Source organism: Dipodomys ordii, unplaced genomic scaffold (genome assembly GCF_000151885.1).
Source record: "Dipodomys ordii isolate 6190 unplaced genomic scaffold, Dord_2.0 Scaffold108, whole genome shotgun sequence".
Lineage (NCBI taxonomy): Eukaryota > Metazoa > Chordata > Mammalia > Rodentia > Heteromyidae > Dipodomys > Dipodomys ordii.
Window position 1 is genome coordinate 1,252,699 of NW_012267324.1, and position 13,610 is coordinate 1,266,308.

Sequence of the window (13,610 nt, forward strand, 5' to 3'; positions counted from 1 at the left end):
GGTCCGGTTGTGGGGCCTGAACTCTGGGCCTGGGCGCTGTCCCTCAGCTCTTCAGCTCAAGGCTAGTGCTCTACCACTGAGCCACCTTCCCAGCCCCATCCACTATTTCTTAAATGAACATCTGTGTTGGCCAAACCAGAACCGGAGCCTTGGGCAGCACCTGCCGTCCTCTACCACGCCCAGCTCACGACCACTGCTGACCAACAAGGCCACGTTCAGGGTGTTGCCGCACTGTAATGAGCACCCCCTGGGCACCCCCCCTAAAAGCGCGTGGCCATGGCCTCCGGGGGGCTGGGAGGAGCCCCTTCACGCAGAGCAGCAGGCTCTGCAGCACCCCGCACCTCAGGGCTGCCTGTCCCTGGCGCTCTGCAGGCGCACAAGCCATTCTCTCACCCCTGCCTCGCTCTGCTCTGCAGTCTGGGAAGTAAACACGACAATCTCCTCGCTTATTAACCACAATTAAAACCGCCAATTCTAATTAATTTCAAATAAAACACAGGTTAGAAGGAAAAAAAACAAGCGGAAGAAAACTGAAGGAAGAGGCATCAGAGAAAGGGTCAAGAACCTTACCTTCTCTGCCTCTCTGTAACACACACACACACATGCGCGCGCGCACACACACGCGCACCCTCTACCTCTCCGTGCGCCCCCCCAACACCCAAATACCTACATCTCTTGGGGATTTCAATTCACTACTCGCTATCTTAAATCAAAGGAAATTCTCTTCACAGAATCACCGTGGCCTTCAAAATGCCCCAACTGGGTCATAGACAGGAATAAGAAACATCAAAGAAAAAGTAGTTTTGAAAAAGAGCCAAACAGAAACTACCAAGTACGGCTGCGCTTGCGTTTGGGGGACTGTGTCCTGGGCCTCTGCGAGAAGCAAACCCAGTGCGGGTCTCACGCAGACGCTGCTGGCAGGGAACGCCCCACATGTCCGCAGCACCCCCACTGCCGAATGTCTCAGAATACCCCAACAGAAAAATGCCGCCAGTGGCTCACACCGTGATCCGAGATCCCAGCTGCTCAGGAGGATCACAGCTTGAAGCCAGCTGAAGCAGCTAAGACCATGAGACTATCTCCAAGGAACCAGTAAAAAGCTGGGATAGAGGCATAGCTCACATGCAGAGCACCAGCCAAGAGAGGCGGCCAAGTAATAAGCACATGGTCCTGAGTTCAAACCCCAGTAATGAGGAGGAAGAAAAAAGTTCAAGTGCAAGGATGAAATTACCTTCATGAAAATTTAAAAGTGTGCCTGGAAGCCGGGCGTCAGTGGCTCCCGCCTGGCATCACAGCTACTCAGGAGGCTGAGATCTGAGGATCGCGGTTCAAAGCCAGCCTGTGCAGGAAAGTCCATGAGACTCTGATCTCCAATAAACCACTAGAAAGCCAGAAGTGGCGCTGTGGCTCAAGAGGTAGAGCGCTCCTCCTTGAGCTGAAGAGCTCAGGGACAGTGCCCAGGCCCAGAGTTCAAGCCCCATGACAGACTAAAAAAAAAAAAAAAAAAGTGTGCCTAAGAGGGGAGCTGCAGCTCAAGCGCTCACTATAGTGCCTTGAGCAAAAATGCCAAGCAGGAGTGTAAGGCCCTGAGTTCAAGCTCCAGTGCCAGCGCCGAATTCAATCAAAATAGCGCTTCGGCTGACTTAAATCTGCAGCTGGGCATCACTGTGTAATGAGTGGGCATCCCGGGAAGCTGCTGGGGGGGTACTTCAGAGGCTGCCCGGGTACACAGCCTCCCATGCAGCCGTGACCCGAGACACCTGGTGCCGACAGCGACCGGGCACTACTCGCCCCGGCGCCTCCCCAGGAAACAGAGAACGCAGTGTGGGACCCCGGGGTCGGGTGGCCACACCGACTCCTGAGCCATCCTGTTCCATTCCATCTCCGCACTGAGGGAGCACGCCACTGACACTGTCAGCACCCCCCCCCCGTGGCACACACTGTGCCCAGGCTGACACTGGGCACACGCTCACAGCTGCCCATCAACCCAAGGGCCATAACAACCTGGACCTAGCAGGGGACAGAGACAGTTGGCAAAGCCCCACTGGCCTGTGGGGCCGGGGAGCAATAGCTCGGGCTTCCTGTGTCCTCCACAGCTCATGTGGACAGGCTCAGTGAGCAGCGCCACGGTCCCGGGTCGCAGCCTTGTGCCCGGCAACACAGACCCAGACCCAGGTGCAACCCAGTTCCGAGGTCCTCTGCATGGACCCCGCTACGGAGCACGGGCACCAGAGATGCAGGCCAGGGCGGCCCAATGGCCCAACGGGTCCCCGGCCTGGGCCCCACCTGAGGTACACAGACACTGTTCCCGACAATCAACGGAGGAGCGGAGCCCCAGGCCGCCAGCGTGGAAGGCAGCTGTGGGCTGGAAGGAAGAGGGCCTCCTGTGGGTGCTAGAAACACGAAGCGTGCCCCCCTCTCCCCACACAGACGGGCCCGCCACGCAGGCACACACCACGCCATCCTGAGCTCCGCAGCCTGGACTGGGATCAGAGCGGGGCGTCCTGCGGGAACAGCACCCGCACCCCACCTCTGCCAGGCACACAGGGGAGGGCAGGCCCCTTGCCCCGACCCTCGAGGTACCCAGTAACCCCAAAGCCCCACGCTGGCCAGGCACAGCTCCGAGGCGGTGGACACTGACAGCCAGGGGTGGGGGCCAGAGGAAGAGGGCACCCACAGGGCACCCACGGGACCAGGGCCGGGGCCCGGGCCGTGGAGGGTGTGGTGCTCGGGACAGGCGCGTGACGACGTCCACTCACCTGTGCGAGGTGCGCATGTCCACGGGCCCGTCCCCGGCCAGCCCTTCGCCTCTGCCCGCGGCGGCGTCCTCGGCTGCCCGCCCAGGGCCCGGCTCTGGCGGGGCGCTGGCGTCTCCATCCGTGGTCAGCGCGGAGGCCGACGGTCCCCTCTCCATCTTTATTTTCTTGCTCTCCACATCAGCGCCCTCCGGGTCGGGGTCAAGGGCTCGCTTCTGGCTGCGGGTCCGGCACACCTCCTCCGTCATCCTGCGCTGTGCGGGCGGGCGGGCACACATTGGAACGGGCACGGGGGAGGGGGCGATGCGCCCGCTTTACGGCACGCGCAGGGGCAGGGCCGGGAGGGAGGCGGCCCCGAGGGGTGTCCAGGGCCGCGGGGGGTTCAGCCCCTTGGGTGCAGGGCAAGAACACTGGAGGGGATTCTGTGCTTTCCAGACTGCAAGCGAATGTGGGAAAGTGCGGGGAGGGCGGGGGCCGTCGCGGGCCGTGCGGTGACTTGGTGGGCCCTGCGTGTCGCCCTGCGTGGGCAGGGAGGGAGGGCCCCATGGGCACCTGGAGGGCGGCAGGGCGCCAGGAGCCGCCGCCCTCTACCTGCGGCACACACGTCTTGATTTAAGGAAGAGAGAAAAAGAAGGAAGAAAAACAGCTGAGTCAGTTTTTGATCCCATGACATCACTAGGCTCCACATGACCCTTCCCAGGATTCAGTCGGAGAGACAAAGCACTTTCCAGAAAACCAGTCTGAACCGGTTCCAGACAACAAGCTGAAGTGTTGTTAACCCTCACGGAGACAGGAGACGGGAGGACAGCCACGTCCGTGTCTGTCTGCGGAGCGCAGGGCATCCCACAGTGGGCTCAGGACACCGGCTCTTAAAGGAGCCCGGGCCGCGAGGCCCCCACGGAGCGGGGGAGACTGGACTTGGAGAAGTCAAGGCCTTGAAAAGCCGGGGACTTCGCCAGGAAGACGCGGGCCGCCTGCCGCTGCGGACTCCCCAAAGCTCCACGCACTTCCCACCACCAAGTCAGTGCCACGCGGCGGGGCCCTGGGCGCCCGTGTCGCATGTCCACGCACCCACCGTCCCGGAGCCTCCGTCCCTCAGTGGCAAGCACCCTGGCAAAAGCCTGTCCCTGCGGAAGTCCGCCCGAGGCCACCCCTGGGCTGGGGGCTGGGCGGCAAGGGGCCAATGGCCCACTCTAGCCGTGGGAGCCGCCGCGGGGGGCCTACCCGCTCAGCCTTTGTGGGCTTAAGGGATGAGAGCCACGCCAACTGGAGGGGTGCTGCATGCACACCGGACACCCCCACGGGCGACCGCGGCCGGCACCCAGGAGGTAGCAAGCAGGCCGCTGGGCCGGGCCGCTCCCTTAGCACCACCTAGCGGCCTGGTCTAACCGCAGGTGAAGACTGGGGGAAAGGGGCCCAAGCTTCCAGGGCCTCCACACCTCCTGGGGTGCATGTGTTCCCCTCCAGAGGCACCCCCTGGCCTCCCACTCCCGCTGCAGCTCCGCCTCCATCCTCCCCCAACACGCCCAGACCATAGTGCTGTGAGACTGGCTCGCCAGCATCAGAACGAGCCCCGCCCCGGGGAGAGCACTCCGGGGCATTCGGGTGGGGGCAGGCAGGTCCAGCAGCGCCGGGGCAGCAGGGGCAGGCAAGCCTAAGGAGACCACAGGGAGCCAGGACAAGAAGAAACCCTGCTGGGCGGCTCTCGGGGCCGGCCCCAGTGCCTGTGGGCAGGCAGGGCAGCGATGGCCATGGTGGACACAGCCACCCACTGTGACGCCGGCCGTCTGTGACTCGCAGAAGCCCCCAGCTTCTTTTCTCCGCCTCGGCCAGCCCCAACCGGGAGGGGATCCTGCCAGTGTGGCTTCCGGCCTGGCAAGTGCTGGCTCTGCGCCACAGATCGGAACCTGAACCCCGCACCTTGGGCTATGGGACGGTGGCTCTGAGGGGCCTGGGAAGCACGGGGCCCCCATCCTGTCCTGGCCCCCTAGGTCAGGGGGGGGGGGGAATCAAGCCTCCGGCCGAGGGCCCCGCGGCCGACGCCCCGCTGCTCCTCCCGTGAGGTGCTGGGACGGCCTGGAGTGCTGCCAGCCTCCGGCCGGGAGCCTGCGGCAGGGAGGCAGCACCCTCCCCCACCCGGGAAGGACAGGCACAGCTGGAGAGGGCGCGCGGCGCGCAGAGGTCCCAGCTGGCTGCTGCCTCCGGCTCCACAGCTCCACCCTGGCCCTGACGCGGGCTGCCGCCCGCCAATCAGGATGCTGGGACTCCTGGGGGGAGGGGTGAATGCTGCTCAGGGCGGCCCCGCCCCCGGCGGGCGGAAGGAAATGTGACCTGTGGCTTCCATGGAGAGGCAAGGAAAGGCTGCAGGTGAATGGCCCCCCAGGGGCAGGGCGGGGCTGCAGGGAGCCCACTTTACAGGGGCAGAGGTCCAAGCACCTGGGACCACCTGAGCAGGCCGGGGGAGGGGGGGCACAGGGTGCCCTAGCAGGTATCGGCGGACAGGCCGGGCAGGTCCAGCACCCCACCGTGCAGGTGCAAAGCACCCTAGCTTCAACTCCAACAGCTGGTCCAAGAACCCAGGCAGGGCATGGACTCAGGACCCAGGCACGGGGGCGTACACCCACAGAGATCAGGAGAACTGGAGTTTGAAGCCAACCGCAGGACTCCCCCTCAGCCACTGAACCCGCCGAGGAGCTGCTGGCCGCCATGGTAGCCCCGTCACACACAGAGCTCAGACTGAGGCCAGACCAGGGCACAGGGGCCACGACTCTACCAAACACAGAAAGAAAATAGGGGCTGAGGGCAAGAGGCAGAGCTGGGGGAGCGAGGGGAGGAGGCGGCAGCTTCAGGGCAGCTGCACGGGGAGCACAAAGCCTGGCTGGTCTCTTCCCGTCGGGTGACTGAGCTCAACCTCCACACACAGGAGCCAATGGAGCCCGGCGGACGGCGCCATCAGCCTGCACCTGGAGCGCCCGCAGCACGGATGACAGGGTAGCTGGGACTCCTTCTAGAAGGACCTCATACCCCAAAAGGCCCCGGCGCTCAACTTTTTGAACAATATCCACTCCATTACGGCTGTTCACTTGGCAGGCAGGAAGCTGACTTCCACAACCATCTTCCCATCCCCGCCTCACCCACACGCCCCTCGAGACACGGAGCAATGCTGGCCCAGGGGTGGGGGGACGCGGCAAACAAACACACCCTGGAACTCACTAGGTGCCGCGGAAGATGCCCGCACACCTTGCCACCTGGCAGGTGGTGGGAGGGGAAAATTGGGAGAGAGGAGGAAGGGGAGATGTGGTTCAAAAAGAACAGTCCACATTGCCCGACCCCAGTAACTTGCTTCAACTCCACAGTGACAAAAGAGGACCAAGCAGACCCACCAGGCTCCACACTCTCCCCCCACTCAAAACCTTAACCCCAGCCCCATGCTCCACCCCAGAAGCACTGGGAGCGCAGGGCAGCCGGGCCCCGCCCGAGCTCTGGGCCCCGCCTGAGCTCTGGCCCCCAGCCCAGGCGCTACCAAACCACACAGCAGGCAGGACCGACCCCCGTGGCCTCACAGGAGGGGGCTAAGGGGACCCACCCGACCCACGCCCGACCCCCAGGCCTCACGCCGACCCCCAGGCCTCAGGCCGACCCCCAGGGCCTCAAACCGACCCCCACAGCCTCACAGGAGGGGGCTAAGGGGACCCACCCGACCCACGCCCGACCCCCAGGCCTCACACCGACCCCCACAGCCTCACAGGAGGGGGCTGAGCGGGCCCTCCGGACCAGCGCTGGAGCAGGCCAACTCAATCTGCCCCTGGGCCTCAATGCCCAGTGGGGAAGGCAGCCTGATGCCCCTGCGGACACGCTGAGGGGACGGGCTGGGGCACGCCAGCTCAGCCCCAAGAAGGCTGCGTGTCTTCGGCATCCTCAGCCTTCCCATCCTACCAGCCCCGGGCCTCGATTCCAGCAGCATCTGGCACGGCTTGGCCCACACTGGGGCCCCGGACCGGGGGCCGGGCACCGATCTCTGAACCTCATGCTGACCCTGAGGCCGTCGCAGCCAGCAGCGTGGCGGCTTCCGTGCAGAAGCCACCCCAGGTAGCAACAAGCCCTGGGCCGCGAGGGAAAGGCTCAGATGGCGAGCTCTGGCCGCTTCACAGCCGTAGCCTCCGGAGGAGAGGGAAAGGAGCCTGAACACCCATGGCAGGCAGCCGGGAGTCCCGACGGTCAGAACAGACACCTGTCCACCAACAATGGGTGGACAATCGATGGGATGAGATGGCTTCCGCAACCCTCCACAGCTCCAGGTACACACATGCGCACGCATGTCCACGCACACGCCCTCCTCCCGCTGGAGTCTGGCACAAGGATCAGGAAAGGTGGGCCTTGCGCATGCTCACCACTGAGCGCGCCCCGGCCCGAGGTCCTCCCTGGACATGGTTCAGTGAGGCAGTTTGGGCTGGGTGGGGCGCAGGAGTAGAGTGCCCACCTGCCTGGCCAGAGCGAGGCCCAGTGCAAACCGTAGGAGCCCCAAAACAAGGTGCACAGAAGTGGCAGGGCGAGAAGGGACGGGACCGCCCACTGCCCAAAGACAGCCCGCAGCCAGCTCCCGCACACCCAGCCCCGCCAGCCTGGCCCTGGCCCCTGCCATCGTGGGGAGGTGCTCAGGGCCCGGCCCGGGAACCAGCACAGACCCGCCAGCGTCAGGGCTGGTGAGCTGGCCCAGAGGAAGGCGGCTCTGGAAAAGCTGCACTGGAGCTGGGCCCGGGGCAGATGCTCAAGTACACAGATGAGGGGAGAGAGGGACAGACCCCAAGGGACACATCAAGGAGCCCGGAAAGCTGCTTCCACAGGCCAGCAAGGAAGACAGAGGGAGCTCCATGGCCAGAGAGGCTCATGAGGTGAAATACGGGAGACCCCAACCCAAGCCATCCCAGTGCCGCGCGACTGCCTGGAAGGCAGCACCCCAGGGAGCGGCAGGGCCGGGCATCTGCGGGGCCCCCGGGGAGCCCCCGTGAGGCCGGGCTCATTAGAAGCACTGGTGCCAGCCTGAGTCAGGGAAACAGGGTGGAGACAGCCGACCAGCCCCATCCAAAGCTGCAAAAGCTCACAGTCCAAAAAGATGTGGACAATGCCGGGCGCTGGTGGCTCACGCCTGTCACCCCAGCTACTCAGGAGGCTGAGATCTGAGGATCGCGGTTCAAAGCCAGCCCGGGCAGGAGAGACTGTGAGACTCCTATCTCTAATAAACCACCAGAAAACCGGAAGTGGCGCTGTAGCTCAAGTGGTAGAGCACTAGCCTTGAGCTGAAGAGCTGAAGGACAGCGCCCAGGCCCAGATTTGAAGCCCCACAGCTGACCAAAAAAACAAACAAAAAGATGCGGACAATGCCGGGCGCTGGTGGCGCACGCCTGTCATCCCAGCTACTCATGAGGCTGAGATCTGAGGATCGCGGTTCAAAGCCAGCCTGGGCAGGAAAGGCCGTGAGACTCACCTCCAGTAAACCACCAAAAAACCGGAAGTGGTGCTGTGGCTCAAGTGGTAGAGCGCTCGCCTTGAGCTGAAGAGCTGAGGGACAGCGCCCAGGCCCAGAGTTCAAGCCCCATGAATGACCAAAAAACAAAGCCAGTCTGGACAGGAAAGTCTGTGAGACTCTTCAATTAATCACCAGAAAGAAAACTGGAAGTGGTGCTGTGGCTCAAAGTGGTAGAGCACTGGCCTCAGCAAAAGAGCTCAAGCCCCGGGACTGATTGGGGGAAAAAAGATGTGAGATGTGCCAGGTTCCCCCAGTGACACAGACATGCAAGCTCAGAAACTGGCCGGGCACGGGAGGGGGACAGGGTAGGGAGAGGAGGGGGGGAGGGACAGGGGAAGGACGTCAGGAGACCCCCCAGCATGGTGCATGGGAGGCAGGCTCGGCTCTCACGCCCAGAACATCATGGCGTCCAGTGACAAGCCAGGACATCCCTGTGCTGGCGGCTGAGCGACAGGCACGCCACCAGGCGTGCCTCCACCGACGGGGAGCCCGGCAAAGCCCGGGGTGTGCTGCTAATTAGCTTCAGAAATACCAGAGGCAGCCTAAGAACGAAGCAGCCGGTCGCCAGTGGCTCATACCTGGAATCCTAGGCATTCAGGAGGCTGAGATCTGAGGATCACAGTTCAAAGCCAGCCCAGGCAGGAAAGTCCCTGTGAGACTCTTATCTCCAATGAACCACTCAAAAAAAATAACCAGAAGTGGTGCCATGGCTCAAGTGGTATAGCACTGGCCTTGAGCACAAAGAGGCTCGGGGACAGCACCCAGGCTTTGAGTTCAAGCCCCACAGCTGACCAAAAAAACAAAGAATGAAAGGAGATGGGTGGTGCGTGGGTGCAGTCTCAGCTGAAGGACAGGGCAGGCAGGAGACCCTGAGGCTGGGTGTGGCCGGCACGCCTGTAATCCCAGCAGGAAGGCTGGTCAGGAGGCCACAGCCAGCCTGAGCGTCCCTGAGTGAGCCTCTTACCCAAAAGATTAAAAAAAAAAAATCACACAACACAAGTCACTCGTGGAGGTATGTGCAGTGGAGGGCAGGCTGCGTTGCCCCGCCTAGCAAAGTGCGCATCCGTGTGCAGATGGTGTGTGTGTGGACACAAGCAGTGCTCAGCACGGATCACCTCTGGGAAACAGCGGGGTCACCACCCCAAGGAGGCAACGCGTGTCCTGTGCACACAGCTGCAGAGACGCGCAGGACCAGGCCTGGGAAGACCTCACCACCCCCACCGCACCCCCAAAACCCGGCCGCAAAGTGGAAAGGGACCCCGGGACACCCAGCTCCCTGCTCGGTCGGTGTGCAGCCCCAGCCTGCCAGGCCCCACTCCAGATGCTTGGGCATCTGGAGGCCCTAGCCTGGTTCCGAGAGGCACTAGGTGCTCCAGCCCAGCTCCATCCACTGGCGGCTGCACTCAAAGCAGCCCTGCGTGGGCAAACAGGCTGCCAGGCCCGGTGCCCCTGCCCTGCCCAGCCCGGGATCACTGCACACTAACCCTGCCAGGTTGCAGGGCTCCAGAGATGGGAGACCTGGATCTGGGGCATCCCAGTCAGGGCAGGCTAGCTGAGCTCCCAGCCCGGAGGAGGGGCTCTGCTCCCCATGACTGGCTCTTAGGCCTGCCATTTCCATGCCGGCTGCAAGCCTCACAGCAGGGAAGAGGCCTCAACCCCTGCAGGCCCAGGATCCCTGAAGCCCCACTGCCCCTCCTCCAAGGCCACCACATCCCCAAAGGGCCAGAAACCGGTCCTGTTCCTGGAGAGAAAAGCAAGGACAATGCAGGGGCCCAGGCGCTGGGTCAGGCCCCTCCCCGCAGGCACCTGTGCCATCCAGGGAACTGACCAGGGCTTCCCCACGGGCCCAAGCTCCTGCCAACAGGGTCAGCCCTCCTGCGGGGCGGGGCTCTGTGGACACCTGGGCTGGCAGCCACCTCCGGGAAGCAGCTGAGCTGAGCAGTCACAGAGGAGGTGTCCACACAGGGAAGGTGGACTGAATTCCTTTAGTAAAAACATACTGCTTATGAATAAAACAGAACTGTCATCCTGCCCTGGTCACAGAGCTCAGCCGGTCCCAGCCACTGCACTTCAGCATAAAAAGCTTCCTCCAACCTCAGGGCCTTTACACCTGACACCCCCCCCCATATCGGCTCCATCTAATCCCTAATAATGTGCCCCTTCCCCTAGGAGAACACGGGACATCTCTTTTGTTGATTGTCACCGGGGACCCAGCAGGCCCCATGCCTGGCCCAGAGCGGAGGATGCACATGTTTGTACCCAGTATGCACAGCTGTCCCCCACTCTCCTCCTTGGAGAGAACTCAGGATTGTCTTCATGCCAAGATAAACCAAAACTGGGTAAGCCCCAGCCCTGCAAGGTTAGATCTCACCATGAAGAAACAAACCCAAATCAAAGCAAACCCTGCCACATGCCAGATATAAAAACCAAATCAAAAGGGAAAGACAGACCCTAATCCAGGGGAGAAAAAAGGTCCCTCGATGTAAGCGTAAGACCTCCAAAAACAGTGATAACTAGACTGCACTGAAGTAAAATCTTTCGCCAGGTCCTGGGGGCTCACACGCTGCAACCCTAGCTACTTAGGAGACTGTGGTCTGAGGGTGACAGCTGGAAGCCAAGCCAGGGCAGGAAACTCCATGAGATGCATCTCCAATTAACCAGCAAGAAGCTAGGAGCAGAGCTCTAGCCTTGAGTGAAAAAGCTCAGGGACAGCACCCAGGCCCTGAGTTCAAGCCCCAGGGCTGGTACACACAATGAACAAAACCTTGAACACAAGAGAAGAGGCCAGGCTGAGGCGGGGGAACAGAACCAGGGGTGCACCAGCTGAGGGTCTGACGCCCGGACAGTGCTAGTCTCACAGAAGCACCTAGGTTCCAGCCCAGAATTCTTACAACTCAGCAACAAAAAGATAAACCCTCTGACTCAGAAATGGGCAAAGACTTAAGTAGACATTCTCTACGATACATAGACGAGGAGATGCTTACCACCAGTAAGTCATTGGGGAGACCCAAACCAAAACCACAAGACGCCGCTCGCTTCACACCTTCCTAAGATGTGCAATTCAGCGCTGTACAAAGCAGGGTGCCATGCATGGTGAGAATCAGGCCTCTACCCCTCACTGGGGGATGCAAGAAGGAGGACAAAAGCAGCTCCTCAAAAGCTTCCAAGCAAATGATCCTCCGAGCCAGTGGTTCAGGCCCAGACATGTACCTCAAAGACTGAGCACAGACAGAGCCACCTGCAATATTTACAAAAGCCAAAAACAAACCCTAATGTCTATCCATGGAAACGTGGTATGACTGATCTGTGGAATATGACACAGCCAGGAAAAGGAATGAAAGCCAGGCACCTGTGGCTCATGCCTGTAACCCTAGCTACTCAGGAGGCTAATAATGTAGTTTAAAGCCAGTCTAGACAGAAAGCTCAGGAAACTCAATTTATCAGCAAAAAAAAAGCTAGAAATGGAGCTGTGGCTCAAGTGGTAGAGCTCCAGCCACGAGCACAAATGCTCAGGGACAGCATTTAGCCCTGAGGTTCAAGCCCCATAAGTGGCACCAAAAATAAAATTTAAAAAAAGAACAAAATCCTCACCCACGGTTAAGTGAAAGAAGTCACTTCACGTAAATGGGGTCACTTATATGAAATGGCCCACAGAGGCCACACCACAGTCAGAAAGCAGCTGAGGAGGAGTGGCAGGACTCAGAGAGAGAGAGAGAGAGAGAGAGGGAGGGAGGGGAGGGGGGAGAGACTGCTGACCCGTGGGGTGTCTTTCTGTGGATGACAGAAATGTTCTATAATAAAGAGGCGATCGCTGCATGTTATTCATGTGTGTATTAAATGCCAGTGAACTGCACATTTTACATAGTAGCCAGCCAGAGCAGACGTTCCCCAGTGACCCAGCAAAAAGCTGGAAGTGGAGCCCTGGTCCAGGTGGTAGCGTGCCACCCTTGTGACAGGCTCAGAGACGGCATCGCTGATTTCAAGCCCCGTGTGATAGGCACACACGGCAGTTCTGCAACATTTTGTTGGGCAGGTGGGCGCGGCTCAGGGAGAGCTCGCATCTGAGTGTTCAAGGCCACACACACAGCGTGCCAGAGCCGCCAGGCCTTCCCTGGCCGTGGCAGCCACTGCCCTCCTCGCCCTCCTCCCTTCACCTCCAAGTCCTGCCACACACAGAGACCCACCCCCAGGAACCCGCCGGGCCACGCCGGCCTCACAGCGCCTGGCACTGCAGGGCCCTGACTCAGTCCTTCCTCACGTCCCCAGATCTTTGGGAACCCCACCCCAACCCCCAGACTGAAGGGGGCTCAGTGCTTTCTTTCCCTCAGCGCTGGTCCAGGTCTCTCTCTGCACACACGCACGGCCCACCAGGCCACTCTGCCCACGAGGCTCACATCCACCCATCTCAGCAGACAGGCTGACGTGGCGCAGCAGGGGCCGGGGGAAGGCCACCCCGCTGTCCGCGGGTACCCCAGAAGCCACACTGTGTGGAACACGCGAGGCCATGGGGGACTGCAGGCAGGGGTCTGCAGACTAGAGGCCTGGCCGCCTCGGAGTTCCCGGGAGCCACAGGGTGTGTGCTAGGCCCTGACAGGGTCACACACAGGAGGCAGCTCCCCGCTCCCCACCACCCAGGGCCAAGGGCGGCCAGCGCAGAGCAGGGCAAGGCCCGGGGCTAGCACAGACCGAGGAAAGACTCCAGTATTGGAAAGCAGAGCTTGAGGGCAAAGGCTGGGGGCCAGGGTGCCCTGCCCTCCGCAAGGACCAGGCAGCCCCAAGCCTGAGGACATGCCAGGGAAGGTGCTGCCTCCAGGCTGGCCTGGGGGCTCCGGGAACTGGGCTCAGGAAGGCCCACCCAGGGGCTGGGCCCGGCCTCCCGCAGGCCCCGCCCTCCCGGCACTCACCTGGCCTTGGGGGAGGACGCTGGTCCTAACAGGCGGCCATGGCCACAGCTATTTGCAAAAACGCAACTTGCGCGAGCGAGCTGAGCAACCTAAACCAAACAACAGAGAAGCAATCCCTGAGTTTCCTGACTTTTTTTTTTTGGGGGGGGGCACCAAGACTGGGGACCAAACTCAGGGTTTGATAGCAAAGCTCAATATGTTTGCTAGGCTAGTGCTCTACCACTTGAACCATGCCTCCAAGCCCAGCGTTTTCGCTGTTTATTTTGGAGTCTAGAGGCTCCTTCCTGCAGGACTCCTCCAGACCGCAGCATTCTGAGCACCCTGAGCAGCAGGACGCGGGCGGGGCCTCCACCCATAGCAACAGAAATGGAAGCAAAGCCCGCCGTTTTTCCAAGGGGCTCACCTCCGCCACTGTCACAGCGG

At 61.5% G+C, this 13,610-nt stretch overlaps 1 protein-coding gene across 3 annotated transcripts in view; it reads right to left on the minus strand.

Annotated features, from left to right (window-relative positions):
* Positions 1-13,271, minus strand: part of Gatad2a (GATA zinc finger domain containing 2A) — a 26,537-nt gene extending 13,266 nt beyond the window's left edge. For 2 of the 3 annotated variants that reach the window (XM_013028271.1, XM_013028269.1), the window contains exons 1-2: positions 13,188-13,271; positions 2,760-3,010 (exon numbers count right to left, since the gene is read on the minus strand). In XM_013028271.1, the coding sequence (XP_012883725.1) occupies positions 2,760-3,004 (245 nt within the window). In that variant the 5' untranslated portion in view covers positions 3,005-3,010; positions 13,188-13,271. The remainder of the gene's footprint in view (positions 1-2,759; positions 3,011-13,187) is intronic. The other variant, XM_013028270.1, reaches the window with a different exon arrangement.
* Between the last annotated feature and the right edge of the window lie 339 nt (positions 13,272-13,610).